The sequence below is a fragment of the Dendropsophus ebraccatus genome, chromosome 1 (assembly GCF_027789765.1).
Source record: "Dendropsophus ebraccatus isolate aDenEbr1 chromosome 1, aDenEbr1.pat, whole genome shotgun sequence".
Lineage (NCBI taxonomy): Eukaryota > Metazoa > Chordata > Amphibia > Anura > Hylidae > Dendropsophus > Dendropsophus ebraccatus.
In genome coordinates this window covers 188,469,670-188,488,190 of record NC_091454.1, presented here as the reverse complement: position 1 = coordinate 188,488,190, position 18,521 = coordinate 188,469,670, and the positions used below count along the sequence as shown (strand labels likewise).

The 18,521-nt window shown below is 39.6% G+C and overlaps 1 protein-coding gene across 4 annotated transcripts in view; it reads left to right on the top strand.

Moving 5' to 3' along the window:
* Positions 1-18,521, top strand: part of UNC5D (unc-5 netrin receptor D) — a 477,260-nt gene that overhangs the window by 320,228 nt on the left and 138,511 nt on the right. For 3 of the 4 annotated variants that reach the window (XM_069956352.1, XM_069956101.1, XM_069956546.1), the window contains exons 5-7: positions 1,107-1,287; positions 9,182-9,349; positions 15,210-15,374. In XM_069956352.1, coding sequence (XP_069812453.1) covers positions 1,107-1,287; positions 9,182-9,349; positions 15,210-15,374 — 514 coding nt within the window. The remainder of the gene's footprint in view (positions 1-1,106; positions 1,288-9,181; positions 9,350-15,209; positions 15,375-18,521) is intronic. The other variant, XM_069956215.1, reaches the window with a different exon arrangement.

The following is an 18,521-nucleotide window of genomic DNA, read 5'->3' as shown; positions in this document are numbered from 1 at the left end:
GCAGGTACTATTGTGTACCAATAAAACCAGGGATAACTAGACGCTAGCAAGATCATATCTCTGTCAGCTGGATTGGAGCAACACAATTTTACGAAGGCTCTTCATCGAAAAACCTCGTCTAGACCACTTCTATAGAAATGTCTATATCCTACTGAGAGGGTTATGAGGAAGCTGGAAGCAAAAGAAGAGTTACTACGTGTTTCGTACCTTACTAAAATGTACAGAACTCATACAATCTGTTGATGATTAGAGATGAGCGAACCTCAAGCACGTTCGGGTTTGTCAGAACCTAAAACTGCTTGGAAAACATGGATATAAACATAAGCGGTATCCATATTTGCCAGGATTCCCTTCATCCAATTTCTTCAGCCACTGGTAACTTAAATGTTGAGCGTTCGGGTTCTGGCAAACCTCAGCGTGCTTGAGGCTTGCTCATCTCTATTGATGGCAGCTTTTCACCCATGGCTTTTCATACACATACTGAATGGGTGTTCTTAAAATCTATAGGCATGTAAAATTTCGACCCCTAATTCTTTTATTCCCTTACCAGACAATTTAGCACATGCTAATTCATCAGGTTATAAATTCCCCATGTAGGAGAGCCCTTAAATAACTCCAAGAACTGTTGGCCAAATAATCGTTAGTCCGACAGTTATGTCTCCTATTCTCTCCATTCACATTAATAGTAAAAGGTTGTCATTGGGCTTGGAGCAGATTATCAGTCCCACAACAAAAGGGTCGGTTGGCAAAAATCACTCTTGACCCACATATAAAAGGAAAAAAAAGAAGTCTGTGGGAAAATATCAGTGTGTGTGTGTATATACACACTGATATTTTTACAGACTTTTTTTCCCACAGACTTTTTTTTTGCTTTTATTTTACTGTGTGTGAACGTAGCCTAAAATGCTTTTAGCATGTCCTAAAGACACATGATAAGTTTTGTATCTAATGTATAGTCTATAGTATAACTTTGAAATATGTAAAAGAATAAATCTAAAATATACCTAAATAAATCTAAAACATATCTAAATAGAAATCTATATGAGGTATTGTATATAGGCTATGAATGTTTTAACAATTCTTTTTTTGTATATTATATATTTTAGGTTGAATGGTTTAAAAATGAAGAACCAATTGACGCCCTGCAGGATGAAAATATCGACACCAGGGCTGATCACAACCTTATCATACGACACGCACGTTTGTCTGATTCTGGAAACTACACATGCATGGCATCCAATATTGTTGCTAAGAGGCGGAGTGCATCAGCTACAGTTGTGGTGTATGGTAAGTGGCTGCATTTAACTCTTTAAAGTCATTGCAATATAACAAATATTTTTATTGGTGAGACTTTGCGCCCCTTTAAAGGGGTACTCTGGCTATTTCAATTAAATTTTTTTGCTATAGTGCTGGGACTGCATAATAAACAACCTATTCTTACCTAACATCACTCTGCATTGCCCTGCTTCAGTTAGTTATTGGCTGAGCGGGCTGTTACTACCAAGACAAGTCCGTATCAGAATTAGTGGCCTGAGCATTCCGCAAAAGTTCCATAGATTTCACAGGAGGTCCTGAGGGTAAAGTGGTTAGAAAAGAATAGAATGGTTATTGCTTTCTATGCAGCCCCAGAATTATATCAAGAGATTTAATTGGATTTAGTACCCCTGTATATCTGATTGGCTCTGTGAGTAGTTTACCTTCTATGAATCTGCACATATAAGCAAGATCATATGAGGAGAACGAAATAGAAACAAAGGGGCAAAACCCTCAGTACAATTGATTTTAGCAATTGGTGGAGTTCCCCTAGCAACAATCAAATCTGTGAAGAGTCCAGTGTTTCTTCTTTCTAGTGAAAAACAGATAAAAATGCTATACTGACCTACCCCCTACTTGCCCACTCACTGGCCAAAATGGGACACTAGCAGGTCCTGAACTAGGCTCTCGTCTCAGAAGTAGGAAGAAGAAAGGATTTTTTTTCACCAAACACTGAAATATCCCTTTAAGTTTTTCTCTCAAAAATTTTTTTTTTCTTTATCCTCAGTTTACCTTTGAACAGTCTTAAAATTTGACGAGACAATCCTAAGTCTCACCGCATCCACAGTCCAGTTCTGCTTATTTATTAATTATAGGAACTCAACATGAAAGCCGTCATGACGGGGAATGTCATCCATTTATTTATCTTCTCAATATATGAAAACTTGATGCCTTATCCCTATTTCATAAGAACTGTCTTTGGATCATGAGCCCTTTTTATTCCAGCTGGGCACATGAATTATCATCTTTATCTACTTCTATACACATGTCTAACTTGCAGGGCATCTAAGAAGTATGACGTATTATGGTGCTCCTTGAAGTGCACCATAGACACCACCAAGATTTAGAGGGCAAAAGCAGACATTTTAGACTCTGCCCCAGGAGGCCTTTGAGAATGAGATCTTATGCGTTGGCTGTATAGGAATAACTGTTAAAATCTGAGTCACATAATAAGCTTTGGGAGAAAAGGTCATCCACGCTGATGCAATCTTTCCGAGCATGACCTAAAACGGAAGATACTTATCTCTGGGTGAAGCTTTCATCTCTTTAAAGATTTCATTCAGGATGTAAGCCATAAGCTTGCTTCATCCCCGAGCATATGGCTATTTGTATGTGCCACCTAAAGTAGTGTTATTTTGCACAGGCCAAAGTGCAATATACTTATTGATTGTATAACTATGTGTTTCAATGACTTAAAGTGTTGTAAATTATTGTACTTTCCATTAGTGGCTTAGACTCATGATGGACTACTGCTTGCACGTCTAGGAGGGTGCATTAAGTTGTCTGTGATTTCAATACATTTCTCACATCAAATAAAGTCATTTATATCAGAGGAGGACTTGGCAATGAAAACTCCATCATCACTCCAGCAAAGGGGCAGAAACTAAACCTCTTACTTCTTTAGTTACAGTTGTCAGAAAACTTTGAAGTTCTCTGCTGACCCTGAAAATGATAAGCTTTTAGTTGTCATTAGTATACAGCAAGTATGCTCAGTTCGCTCGATCGAGCTTGATGCTCAAATGAGCACCTCTGGGTGCTCGGATGATTTTTAAATATTCGAGCTGTAGTGACACTGTGTCAGTATAGTAGCACGAATATTTAAACAGGTTCAGAAGCAGACATACTTACCTGTCAGTGCTTCTCCTGATGCCTGCCAGCTCTGGTCCCCTGCTCAGTAACAGCCTGCTTAGCCAATCACTGGCTGTGGCAGGACAGCGCAGTGATTGGCTGAGTGGGCTTTCAGCGAGCGGAGGACTGGAGCTGGCACCGGAGAGCATTGGGAATGAAAAATACAATAAGCCGGCTGTCAATTAATTTCCGGGGGGTTTCAGACATTGGGAAAATTGTAAGAAATAGAAGCGGATTATTAGGCTGAATAACCATACTTTACCTATTGCAGTTGCCTCCCTGGGGCCCTAATAATGACTGTCTGTACTTAGATGCCCCCAGGCATTAATGATAGGGTGGAATAGTAAGACCCACCAGTAATCACACAAGATGTAAACATATAGCATTTTTCCTTCAAATTTTTGTATATCTCGTTAACACATCCCTTCAAGGTCCAAAATAAAATAAAATAAGTGAAAAGAAAATGCAATAAGTCACTTAAAGGGAACCTGTCACCCCCGGTACTGGGGTGACAGGCTCCCGACCCCCTGCTAGAGCACCATATACGTACCTGATCGCGCGCGCGGGCTCCTGAGTCCAATGCTCATAGAGAATGACGGAGCATCGGACTCACCAGTCATTCTCTATGAGAGTTGGACTCATCTCAGGAGCGCGCGCCGGGCTTCGGGCGCTGAAATCTCAGTCACCTGACCGTCTCAAGAAGCGGGACCAGGTACGTATAAGGTACTCCAGCGGGGGGTCAAGAGCCTGTCACCCTGGCACTGGCGGGGGGGGGGGGGGAAGGTCCTCTTTAAAGGTGAATCAGGCACCCTTCACTCTGCCAAGCTGGGGGCAGCAGGTTAAATGCTCGGTTGTCCTATTGATTTCAATGGAGCTTGTTACTAACGTCAAGCACTTGGGTATTGAAAACTCGAGTAATGAGCACTCAAGCATATAGGTGCTCAATCAACACTACTACTTTCCATGATGATTAAAGCTGATTAATACCTGCAAGAAGGTTGAGCAACCACAACTACCAAAACTAAATAAGAGATAATGACGTGACGTGTTTCAATATACATTGCATAACAGCCATTGACTTTTGATCTAGTAAACATCAAATTCTCTTATCATTTGGAAGGTGGGGATAAATCAAGCCCCTTATATAATATAAGCATGTGTTATCCGTGACAAAGCTGAACTCTAGAATTCATTCATCATGTATTTGGGATTTTTCTGTCAGTTTCCTGCTGGGACTTGCGGGAAGGGAATTAGCCATGGAACAAGAAGTTCAGATTCTGTTCTTCTATTAATTACTACAATTACCAGAATGTTACGCCTGACGCTCGCTCGTAACATGAACCAGCATGTGGTGGAGAGATCCAAAAATACCTGAACCACAAGTCCATATGATCAATATTATTTACACTGTATCCCACTGTGTAAAGCCTTGAGGGATTGCAGAGTCCTCCTCACAACCCTCTTACCTTTGTGCAGCTACAATATAACCCAGCTGTGCCCAGCATCGGGCTACAGTATGTACGAGCAACGTGCAGGCAGACCCAGTGTCTGTATAAACCGTGTACCAGCAGTATACTGAGAAGTCCTGGGGTGCCTGCATCACGTGTGCGTCATTCTTTACAATTCCGGCTCTGACAGACGCATATTTATAGGGAAGCTGTCAATCATCACAACACCACGGTTACATTTACATCACACAGCGTTTTAGCTCACAGCAGTGTTAACTTGTAAGTATTATCTTCCACATTCAAACCAGACGGGTAAATTATTGAGAAAATGGGAAATACAACAATACTCAGAACAAATTCCCGAAGCAGCTTGTGCTGTTTGAATATGATACATTTTCCTTGCTCTCGTAGACACCTGTAGCCAATATCTTGGGGTATATGCTATCAAAAACACTTCTGCTTATTAGTTGTGCCTACCTATAGATCAGACATGTACACATACGAAGTGATATGCTGTGATACAGTACGTCCTGTTGATATACTGGTAGGGTTCTTGCATAACAGTTTTTGGCAGAAGTCTTTGCACTGGTACAAAAACTCTGTATGTAAAAGAGAATGTTCAAAATGTAATTTATACATGGGCAAAATTTTCTATTTTCTATATCCACACTACGTTTAACAACGTCCTTTTCATAGCAACGTATGCTGTTAAACTGTCGGCCTGCGGGCTGCATTTAGGATTTTCCTGCAGCCAATATATCTGTATCGGCTGCAGGAACGTTCTTTTTTTTACCATTGACTGGCAAGCACTGTTGAGTGTGCCCACAAATCAATTAGCCATTCACTTCAATGTAAAGTGCAGCTGCCACACATTACATTGTGTGATCAGCTATTATTTCCGGACGCTGTTCAGTGGACAGTGTCCGGAAATAATAGGCATGTACATTATTTTAACGCCCGTTCTAAAGAATGGGTGTTAACATAATGCTGTGTGATCACAGCGGGCGGCATTGCATTGACTTCAATGCTATGCCACCCCTGCAGTTAAGAATGGATAATGATTCCATTCAGAGCCCGTTCTTTAGACAAAAATTAAGTTGGGTGAACATAGCCTTCAAATGTATTTATCTTCTAAGGGATTGGGTCTCTAGTTTTTTTGAGTGTGTCCAGCTATACCCTAACCTCCTTTTCTGTGGGAATGAAGGTAGAGGATCAAAAACTGAATGGATGCCTATTAGAGATGAGCAAACCTGGAGCATGCTTGAGTCGATCCGAACCCGAACGTTCGGCATTTGATTAGCGGTGGCTGCTGAAGTTGGATAAAGCTCTAAGGCTATGTGGAAATCATGGATATAGTCATTTGCTGTATCCATGTTTTCCAGACAACCTTAGAGCTTTATCCAAGTTCAGCAGCCCCAGCTAATCAAATACCAATCGTTCGGGTCCGGATCGACTCGAACTCGAACCCGGTTGGCTCATCTCTAATGCCTATATGTACTGTGACACAATATACCCACTCAGGTCGCTACTATGACTAAAATATGAAAAAAACTGGGTAAGAGTAGCTTCCATGTATAAAATGGTTGCCTATTCATTACACTGGCTACTATGTAATGCTATATTTTTCCTGTAGGAATTTCCCCCAGACATAACAATTGATCATCACCAGGTATTAGAGAAACCAGACCATTGCATTCAGCTTAATATTTGTCTGGATTGTTGAATTCAACTCAAATTTAGTAGCTGATTAGAATTCCCACAGGAGCAGAGATTTCTGACAAAAGACACAACTCATTGCTCCTGTACACTAACTTGAATGGCGCACATTGTACAAGTTGCTGCTCTGTGCTCTGTTAGGGTCCATTTACACAGAAAGATTATCTGACAGGTTATCTGCCAAAGATTTTACACCAAAGCCAGAAACAAAGTATAAACAGAGATCAGGTCATGAAGGAAAACCTGAGATTTCTCCTCTTTCCAAATCCATTCCTGGCTTTGGCTTCAAATCTTTGGCAGATTATCTGTCAGATAATTTTTCTGTGTAAATGGACCCTTATATTCACAGGGCCTAGCAAATCACTGTAAGGCTAAGTTCACACAACATATCTTTTGTATTAACTCCAGCCGTAGTTGCAAATTGCTGCGATTAATAAATAAGATGCATTGCATAGAAGTTAGAGGGAATCCCGGCCGGAGTATATACACATAATATACACTGCAGCTGGGATTCCAACTGGCCACACGAAAAACTAACATGTCATTGAATAGTGGCTGCACAGACCTGTCAGTGCACACAATGGAAAGTGCGCCGCATCCCAATTCAACATAAATGAAGTTCATCCGGCCAGTAACGGCCTGGATGATCTTTACTGACACCGGCCTTTCTGTGACGCGGCCGGGTCACAAAAGGGCCAGTGTCATACGCTGTGTGAACCCGGCCTACGCTGAGATGCATTTAGCATTGCCATTTAATGCCAAGGAGAACTGATAATTTGTACAGGAGTAGGAACGTCTGCCGCTTGACAGGACTCCCTGCTCCTGTACAAGGCTTATGTGGCTTCCTTGGTTTATAGTGGTACTCCACTCAGAGTCCTTTTCTTGAGCATAGTCCCTGCTCTTTAAATTATTATATGTCCATATGAATCCCAAATACAATTAGATATGAGTGAATTCAATTTTATTGAAAATTCAGAAGGAAATTGGTTTGAACAAACCAATTTGCTCATCTTTAGCTTTCTCCTTTAAATCCTTCTTTCTGGTTGAGTCTACTGATACTCAATATAATGTAATGTAATGTAATGAGAATTCTGCCACTGCCTCAAGCCATCTGGCTGCAGGTTGCGCTCTTGCTGTTTTGCTATTAACTTCTAATCATAATTATCTTTTTCAGTGAAAAGACTCAGAATTCAAAGGATTTTTTTTATATACATCAGTCAGCCCTAATATTAAAGCCATTGACAAGTGACCTAAATAACATTGGTTATCTCATGGCAGTGACACCTGTGAATATGTGGGATATAATAGGTGGCAAGCGAACAATCAGTTGATGCTTTGGAAATGGTAAAGGATGTTAGGGACTCTATCAAGAGACAAATTTTGACAGAACATCTCTATAATGGCCGTCTTGTGGAGTGTTTCTGCTATGTGGGGGTTAGTATCTACCAATGAAAGACAAGAGACCATGTCATTGGGGCTCAAAGCTCAATAAAACAAAAGCAAGCCTGTCTAGTCTTATTATAAAACAGCTACTTTAGCAGACAAAAGTCAAAACTTACCAGTCATAGAGCAGGATTTGATGTTTCTGTGTGTAGACACTGCTGCCGACTAAAGTTCAGGTTGCTATGGAAGTATCCAGGCATTGGTGAGTTTCATGCATGAGCCCTATACAGGGCTTGTGCACAGGACTCATGGAAGTTTTCATGGAAACTTGAACTTTCGTCTGCACAAAGAAGCTTCAAAGCCTGCTCAGGTTTAACAGAAGTTAAAAGGTGTCAGAATACACAACACAATATTACAACTATGCAACCTATGCTGACCTGTGACCACTACTAAAGTGCCTGCAATGTACTGTACACAAAGGCATCAGAGGTGGACCATAGAGCAATGGAAGAAGGTGTATGATCTGACTGGGTGCATGTGCATCAACCACAGAGGAGATGGTACCAGGATGCATTACATACCCCGTGGGGGCCATGTGATGCTCTGTGCAATGTTCTGCTGGGAAACCTATCCTATCTAAACACCTATCCTATCTGGCACCTATTTTAGCAGAATAATGCCCCAGCTTCAGTACACAGATTCTAAGACTTTTTAATACATGCAATATTATGCATGGTTAAAATTTTATATATATATATATATATATATATATATATATATATATAGATATATATATATCTATATATATATATATATATAGATATATATATAGATATATATATATATATATGAAATTAAATATAAATGACTCTTTGATTTGCTTGCTTCACTTCAACACTCACTTCAGCTTTCTTCTGATGGCGGACAGGCTCTTCCTTTAGCAGAGATTGGTAGTTCATAGTTCTATTATAGTGACTCTTTTATAAGAAATAATATTGAGGTGCTAACCTTGAAATTCCCGTCAGGTTACGACTGTCAATCAGCCCTCAGCATGCTGTAAGCTTGTAGCCAAGAAGGACCAAATGAAAAGTTCACTGGCTGAAACTATTGATTGTGGCTGAAATATATGTTTCTTGTAGCAAAAATGTCAGGATACTTGTGAAGAAAATAGCTGTCAAGGAAATTGGGGAGTAAAAGAGCCTGGCTAAAGCTTTACGGTAAATAAGCCATGAGGAAAAGAATATTTATTCGGAGAACTGCAGTGAGACGGACTCTATCGGCAAGCTTCTGTAATCATCTTCTTATTCTGTAAAGTGCCATCCTTTTACATAACAAGGGGAGAGGTCACTGAAGTGATGCCATCTGGTTACAATGAATTTATACTATTAAAAATACTTCTTTAGCGAAACCATAGAAAATTATACTTTGTTGGAATCCCATCTATATAATATGTGTTTCTCTTCTATTTCTAGTAAACGGAGGATGGTCATCATGGCTGGAGTGGTCAGCGTGTAGTGTGAGCTGTGGCCGCGGAGTCCAGAAACGTTCTAGGACTTGCACCAACCCAACACCTCTCAATGGTGGCACCTTCTGCGTAGGGTCATCTATGCAGAAAGTTAGCTGCTCCTCACAGTGTCCAGGTGAGTGGCCCTATTTTTTGTATAGAGTGCATCATTGTAATACAATTGCAGAAGTAATGCCCTTGCAGTAAATTAATGTGGCAGATTTATTTCATAAATTTTCTATTTTTTTATATTTAGTCGAATTCAGGTCCATTGATCTGAATTTTTTCTTTTTCTTTTGGGTGGTAAGCCCATGGATTTCTGCAAGCCACATATAGTGAATTGGGCAGTAATCGGAAGGTTTGAAATAATTCTGCCATTAATATACATCATGGTAAAATTGAGATGGTAGTGTGACACATCCGCAATATGTGCACATAGCCTAAGTATAATGTAAGCAGTGAATGCTGAAAAGTCAGCAGCTGTGCCATTAACACAGACCTCAGATGGTTCAACAAGTTAGCTTGTTAGCTGCACATTACAGATTGAATGGGGAATAGTTGATAGCTTGAAACAATTACATAAAGATATGATATCCAGAAAGATACTGAGACAGCATTTTAGATTTCCTCAAAATGGCTTCTTTCCAACAACAGTATCAAACCAAGAAGTCTCCTGTGAACAATAATTTACCCATAGGCATCCAAAGCTGTAGTTCAATTGAGTCTTTGGATAAAGACCTGCAGGAATCCTTGTTTCAACATGCCATCACATAAAAATTTTAGTTTTAAAGAATTTTCAAAATGTGTGACTTTCCTAACAAGCCATTTTGATCTATGAATTTATATTTGGTTTGGGTCCAGGGACCCCTGATGTTCTGATTAAAAAAAAAAATCCCAGAAAATATTCCCAGCTTGATCTCTTTGGCTCAGATTCATTTTAACCTGTAGAACTGAGAGATTACAAACACATTGCACAGTTACTGTAACACTGTGGCACTTGTCACAGTTCTCAGAGTGGTATATACCCTCCCTGGATGCCAACACACGCCCATTGAAGAACAGTGTAGGTGCAGGTGTAGTGCGGAGTAATCACGGTCAAGGATAAACTTAAACAAGTTGGAACTTTACTGAAGTTTATTTAAAGGTACAGTACATGGTAATAACAGTTCTTTTATAGCAAGATGATACACCTCCTCTCCAAGTATGGTTCAACAGGGCGCAGGTCCAATAAAGTACTCTTCAGCATGTTCTATATACTCCTCTACCGCTTCTGTAACCATCTTGATCTGATTGATTAAATGTTGTTCTATCCATGTGCACTTGTAAAAAAAATTGATTGGAGGAGGAGGGCTAGGCCACGCCTCCCTGCTCACTGGTGGGCTGTGAGGTAGCAGTATTCCACCTGCCGGGATTGGTGGTTTGCTCAGGAGCCGGTAGGAGAAGGGGTGTGTCTAAGAAAATCCCTATGTGTGGCGTCACCAGACTGTTTTTCAATAGACATGGATAGAACAACATTCGATCAATTAGATCATCAAGATGATCACAGCTGTGGTAGAGGAGTATACAGAACATTCTGGAGAGTACTTTATTGGACCTGCGCCCTGTTGACCCATACTTGGAGAGGAGCTGTATCGTCTAATGCTTGATCCTGTGAGGATTACATGGGAGTGGTAGCGGTCCCGATTGTGTGCTCACACAAGAGTTGTGCCTTGTAGTTAGCACAACTCGACTAGGTGAGGACCTCCAACACATTTAACTCACCTAAGTTATTTGTCAGATTTATGCTATGGAGCGCTGTCTTTTATTTTGCTTTATAGCAAGATGCAATAGAGAGTTAGCTTGAGAGTTTGCTGGCTGAGATCCCTTTTATAATACTTTAGTGTCACTTGAAATCGCTTTCACTGCTTCCAAGAAGGTACTGTATACTAAAGGTACTTTAGATAAATCACCGCTTTCTTAGTAGTTACAGTATATTGAATATACAGAGGTTTTGAATAAAGTCCTTTGTTACTTATACGACTTAGATTCACTACTTTAGCAGGTACTTGTGAAATAAGACTTGACTTAGAGTACAAAGGGCTACCTTAAGGGAGGACCTATCCAGACACTGGGTGTAAGGTGATCTTACCACTTTGTGTTTGTGGAGATATACTTGTGAAAGAAATACCTGTATCCACGACTATGATGATCCATCCATTGCTTGTCAGGGGCATAGAGTGGCACAATTCCAGGAACACAGGTCCCACTTTGTGTGTAAGCTAGACGTTAGAGTTCTCCTTAGGTTCAAGCGAATTGTAGCAGAGTTAGGGCCCTTTTACAAAAGACGATTATTGTGTGGAAAATCGTTATACAGTTCAAATTTAAACAATATTTGTTCTGTGTAATTGCAAGCAATAATCGAGAAATCGTACATGTCATTGATCGTTGATTTAGATAATAGTTTGCTAAACCTCCAGTATAATGCTACGTTTACACGGAGCGATAATTCGCCTAATCGGTTGTTTAATGATTTTGAAGCAACAATTTGGTTTAGATCGTTATTGTGAAAATTTGAGCGATAATCGTTCCGTGTAAACGCAGCATAATTCAACATTGTTCATGCTTTTGCTGGGATCAGATGAAATAAACAATCGTAGTAATTATAGTTGTAATGATCGTCCCTACAGACTATCATTCTGTGTGATATGGTGAACGATTTCAGGCTAAAGATAAACAATCCTGTTTGTGATCATTTATCATTAAACATTAGAAATCGCTTTGTCTCAGCTTTATCCCTTACTCAGCTTTAATTGCTCTTTCAAAACTGTCGACTTGTATAGCTTCTGAAGACTTTTTAAAAGGCTTTTATGGATTAGAAGAAGAGATAGCCCCTAGGTAGCCACACCACAGGATCACTAGCCCGAAAGGGCTAGGGTGTAGAAGAACTTCAAGAAAAAGGTGCTGAAGGAATCAGGATCCAGGCCAGGCTCTGGAAAGTCTCTCAGCAGGCAAAACTTTTCTGGCTCTTACTCTGATTAGACCAGAACTTCTAGAACAAACTAGAACAATCCGTTCCACTACTGTACAGTATATAGACATCTGGGGAACACTTTCTATTGGTGGAGAGGACCCCAGGAGACTAATAGACTGTCTTGTGATACAGTAGGTTTACTAGAAAGAGGAGAGACATCTACAGTATGAGTTACCCTTGATAGTGATTGGTGGCCGGAAACACAACAGTGCACAATAGTTCCCTAGTGAAATGAGCCAGTCCTGAGTGATGTCACACTTCTTGGCTTCAGATCCTATGGAAGGACAAAATCCAATCCTACTAGTTTCAGTGTTAATACCTTATTTTTTGTATAGGATAAAATTTACTCAAAGATGGTTGGATAAAAAGCTGGAATTTTTTTGCCAAAACTGCTCTAAATGTCCACAAAGGGTGTCCATAGTCCGATATGGATCAATTTGAAAGAACTTTTCCCATTATGGAAATTTATCACCTATACACAGGAAAAACTGTCCAGCTGCTGGAAGCCCCAGTAATCTCAAGATTAGAGGTCCTGTGTCCTCCCATTCAGACATGGGTCTGACAAAGATAGACATACTTGAATAGAGTAGCAGGGATGTTGGTTCGGATCACTGCTGTATTCAACCTGGAGGGGGACATAGAACCTCTGTTCTTGTGTTCAGTGGGGGGGGGGGGGGGGGCAAATTCTCAGATATTCATCATCTATCCTATGAAAATTCATTTAGTGTCCAGGATTTGGCCATGTTTTCAAATATTTTTTTATGTAATTCTCACAAAATGACCCAGATGAAAGGAAGACAATGGCCCAGATATATTTCTCTTAACATCTGCAATATTGGAGATTATGTGCAGGTGTGGTTTCTGCCTAACCTGATTATCAGGACATCTTTCCCTTCCCATCTCAGAAGATTTAAAGCAAATGTACAATCAATTACACAGATTTAAGTTTTTTTACATGAATGGATTGGCACCGGCATCCCCCTTTTTTTTTTTTTTTTTTTAAACTGGACACTGCGACGGTCTATTTCCGGGCACTAGCCCGGCATGAAGCACTGAGGGTGGACCCGCCATCCCACAGTTTGACAAAACCATCTCCTCTCTCTGCCGCAGCTTCAATGATTCTAATGCTGGTTAATACTTCATGCTGGACCGGTGCCCAGGAATACACCAGGGCCATGTGGAGGGGGTTCATCACAACCCTGCAATGCCACAAAACCATTTATGTAAAAAACTTAAAGAGGTATACCTGATGAAACATTCACTTTATGGTACTTAAAATATACCTCTGGGATGTGAAAAGACAGGAAGTTAGTACTGTGGAGCCGACTACTTGTCTTCTGGTCCAAGTACAAACTCTTTAAGCCATTCAGAAGTTTCTCTTTCCAGGAGGGTCCAGTGTGCTTAGCTCTCACTACTACATATGTCTGGGCGAGTGATATTATTGTTCAAAAGGGGCATTCCACTTCAAAACTTGTCTAGAATAGTGACTTGAAAAATTGGCATCACACCTACACAGTCATTTCTTCATTAAAATCATTACCAAAGATTTAGAATAAATCTTTAATTTATTTGAACTTATGGAATTAGTGCTGTTACAGAATTTATTGTCACCAACATTACAGATTATAGAGTAGATTTATCTCCCAAAGCCATAGCATTTGCACCAGATAATGAGCACTGTAGCATGCACCATTATGAGACGTTGTCATCTGTCCCGGATGTCATCGTTATGGACCAATCTTCAACGCGGTAGATAATAAGTTAAGGTGGAGAAAGACATAGTCAGTGAACCGTGGGTCATTTCTGTCATCCAGTCACTGTCAACACCTATTATCTACTTGCTCATTACCATGAGCTACTAAGGTAGTGGAAGGTATTTTATATTTAGCATACATGGTAATTATCTCCATGCAATTTAGTCATCAAACTATATAGTTCTCACGGTCAACATGTAGAAAATAAAAGGAAGCGTCACATAAGTATTCTGTATTCATATTGGAAAAAAATTAAACCATTCAGAAGTAGTCTAACTCTACTTTAAGCTATGTCCTGCTCTAAGTAGAAGGCTTAGTTAGATGGTTCTGTCCAAAATATCAAAGTAAGGCACTATCATGGACACCATGCTGGAAACCTAAAGGACCCCAGCAAAGTCAAGCACAGTTTTTTTTATTTTTTTTATTTTTATTATTCAGCTTCAATAAATAAGCAGATGAATAGAAACCATAACAGCTGTGAACCTGGCCTTACCTGTTACTAGTGAGACCAAGAGACAACACCTGGCAATGTCTAATTTTTTTATTTTTTTCCCCCAATTTTCTTCCAAAGGCGAAAAAAAGGAAATAAGGGATGGTTCATGCATCTATGAAGCATATTTGTGTGTCAGCACTCTAGTGAATGATAGGAAGAGACTATTGTGATTAATTAAAGGGGTTGTCCAGCGAAAAATCTTTTTCTTTCAAATGAACTGGTGTCAGAAAGTTATATAGACGTGTAATTTACTTCTATTAAAAAATCTAAAGTCTTCCCATACTTATTAACTGCTGTATGTCCTGCAGGAAGTGTTGTTTTATTTTCAGTCTAACACAGTGCTCTCTGCTGACATCTCTGGCCGAGACAGGAACTGTCCAGAGCAGGAGTTGGGGATTTCCATAGATTTGCCTCTCCTTGTCTAGAGAGATCCTGTCCAGAGATGGCAGCAGAGAGCACTGTGTCAGGCTGAAAATAAAACAACATTTCCTGCATAACATACAGCAGCTGATAAGTATGGGAAGACTTGAGATTTTTTAATAGAAGTAAATTACAAATCTAACTTTTCGACACCAGTTGACTAGAAAGAAAAAGATTTTTGCTGGACAACCCCTTTATTGCAATTAATCAGATAATTTTATATCATTCTCTGAAAAGAGTAAAAGGAGCCAATATTTTGTTGAAGTGTGGGGATGGGGGAGCACACTGATAATATTCCTTTTTTTATCTTATTTTCTAGTAGAAGGACAATGGAGAGAGTGGGGTGAATGGTCAGTCTGCAGCCCAGAGTGTGAACACCAACGTGAAAGGGAGTGCACAATACCGGCTGCAACCAATGGAGGGAAGCCGTGTGACGGGATGAGCCAAGAGTCTGAAAACTGCACAGATGGATTGTGTATTCAAGGTGAGCAAAAAAAAAAAAAAAAAAACATGGCAGAACCACAACTCAGATTTTACATATGATTTTTTTCAGTTAAGCTATGTGAGGCCTTGCACAAAAACATTTCACAACTCCATATCGAGGGCATGTTATCTGAAATGTGATCATGCCTAGATTACATCCCTTTAAGTGGATGGATCTGCACAACACACATTCATTCATTCATTAATTGATCCAATTTACATATAAAACCAATATTCCAGCAAAAAATAAAGCCCCTGACACACACTCGCAATGACTTGCAGGGATTTGTTCTGAAATATATTATTGCCACCGACGTCCAGTGTGTTCTTCATCACAAATGTCAGACTTTGTCCAGAAAGTACTTGAATAATTCAGTGACCAATGCATTAAAACATTTACTCTGTCACAAAAATGGATGACACAGATAACAAGGAAGGCTTCCACTTTTCAAATTCACCTTTCCTCTGGGGAAAGACAATTGTTTCTTAGAATTTAAGAAATTACATTTCTGTCCTTGACGCTGGCAAAGTATGATTTTCAAGGAAGAGATGACCGGAGAGGAGGACTTCAGCTTTGAATACACTTCTTCATTATTTAACCCCAGAATTAACTGCATCTTTATAATAAGAATGTTTTAAGGAGATCAACAGATATATAGAGAGAGGTAGATAGATAATGGCCATACAAATTAAAGCAACATTTATTTTGAGTTCTATTCACATCGCTGTTGTTGTTTTCACTATAAATGGAAACCATGAAAATATAATGGGTTTGTTAATGAATGGATACCAATGGTGCTGGACAGACTGCAAGGGTATCCATCTTTTTGATGGGAACAATGTGCTGCATGCATTGCCTTTTTCTACCTTCAAAAATTCCAGAATTTGTGATGGATAAAAAAATAAAATCAGAGAAAAAAGACCAGGATGCTGTGCAATCTGCAGTACTTTGATAAAGGAATGATAATGATGTACCATGGCAAGATTTTATTACAAAAGTCCAGTGGATTTGTGAGTTTGTATACTCCCTCTTCACATTGTTTACATCTTTATTGTTTTTCTCCCTTCTACTGCTCTGTCATTGTAGCAGATGAAGGAAAATCTGGGCCAATTGATGCACCGGACACCGAACACATTAGTTTTCATTGTGGTGTCTTTCCATTTGACCAGACAGAATATAGCAGCCTGCTGTCTTATTTTATCTGATATTTTAAATATATATAACCTGTGATTGAGGAAGCCAATGGAGCCTCCAAGACCAATGTGAACATAGCATTAAGGAGGTATTGGTATACACATCCCCAACAAGTTCTAGTTGCATCACATCATCTCTTTTCTGGATATGACTTCCTTGCCAACAAAGTTAATAGCACATGATCCCGATCTTTCCCTCTAAAATTGTATCCTACATCTCAATGCAGCTTGTTGATTTCCATTCACCTATACTACTATATTTGCAGAAGCCAAAGCAGATTGTTATATTTATTCATATGCAGTGGCCTGGTAGGGCAACAGGGTTTTTAGTGCATGAGTCATCTTGGTCCTTGCAGTCTCACCAGAACGGTAGGATTAGATCTGATAGAGTGGCTTTCTGACCCTGGGTACTACCATAAAGAACACCACAACTGAAAGAGGAAAGCATGTATTGGTATGATGGTATCTAGTCACATGGGGGACATTAATGGGGCATGGGCAGATAACATCCCAAACACCAGGGCCCCAAGGTATTGAAAAATCTACTGTTTATTAAGGATGAAACCACCATGGAAACAAGTGTCCGCATCATAACCACTATTAGGGTACTGAGGTACAAAGGGACTGAGCTCATAAATGTCACAGCTTAACATTACTGGGGGATTCCAGAAAGACATATATGTTCTTTTATAAGTATCCCCTGCTGTCCGTTTCTGACCCTCAATAATATGCAACACTATGTATACTATGTTTGAGATATAGCATAAAGGATTAAATCAGCTTTAAGAGCATATTGCAAAGTTTCATACGCTGCTGTGCTACTTTATACTAATGTATAACGTTCATAACCCCTTAAGGATATAGTATGTTATTAGCCAACTTACAGAATCCACAGAGAAGCCCTGAAACAATTCACGGAGTAATAAATTAATAAAACCTCATAGCAGAAAAAAAAACGGCCTGGGCTTCAAGGCATGCTGCAAAACTTTAACCGCATTTCACCCATTGCAATGCTATCTGCAGAAAAATCCACAGCAAAGAAAAAAAAAATCCTAAAGTATTTAGGACTTCGGAGCTCTTGTACTGTGTTGCTGGAATTTCAGTTCAGATGTGCCATCAGTATTGAATTAGATACAGCTGTGTTGTATTCTGCGCACATCCAGTGCCGTATGTTCGGTGCAGACATGCATTACAGTACATCTATATGGTAATCAGTACTTATTAAAATCAAAGGCAAATATCTGATTTGAAAAGTATGGGGTTGCTTCAGTAATAATGACCTATAAACCCGCACCTTCGATGGTCTTTTCAGCATTGTGTCCTGTCTGAACACACTAAAAATATCCTTGTAGAATAGCATCTTATTTTTTATTCAGAAAATGTATGATTATTATTTAACTTAGCCAAACCTTGCCCGAGCTTCATCATTGATGCTCTGACTCACAATATCCTCTGGCTAATAATGTCCTTCCATTGGAAAATTAGCAAGCCTTAACTGATACGCCACTATTGTAAACCTCAGGAAGAAGAACTGGAAATTGCTTGTTAAAAAAAAAATAAAAAAAAAAATAGTTTTTTATAGAGAACTCACTGAGGGTAAAGAGTTGAATTCTTCTTTAAGTACAGTAGTTTTGTATGTAAAGGTGACTGTCACAGCCGCAGTTAGTGTTTGGCCAGGGATGGGATGAGGTGAAAAAAGACAGTGAACCCTGAACTTGTCCCTGGTCACGGTCCCCGCCTTCTTGCCTCTGGCAGTTTTTAGAGACTGTGGACAACCACGGAGATGGTCCCTTACTTGCGACAATGTGAAACGTAAAACAAGGCCAAGACTAACAAACATCACAAGGAAAATAAAACAGGCTGAGGTCAAAACCAAACTAGCAATACAGTACAAAATCAGAATCCAATTTGCAAAGTTAAAGGTACAATAAACCAAAGTCAGGTTAGCAGGTAT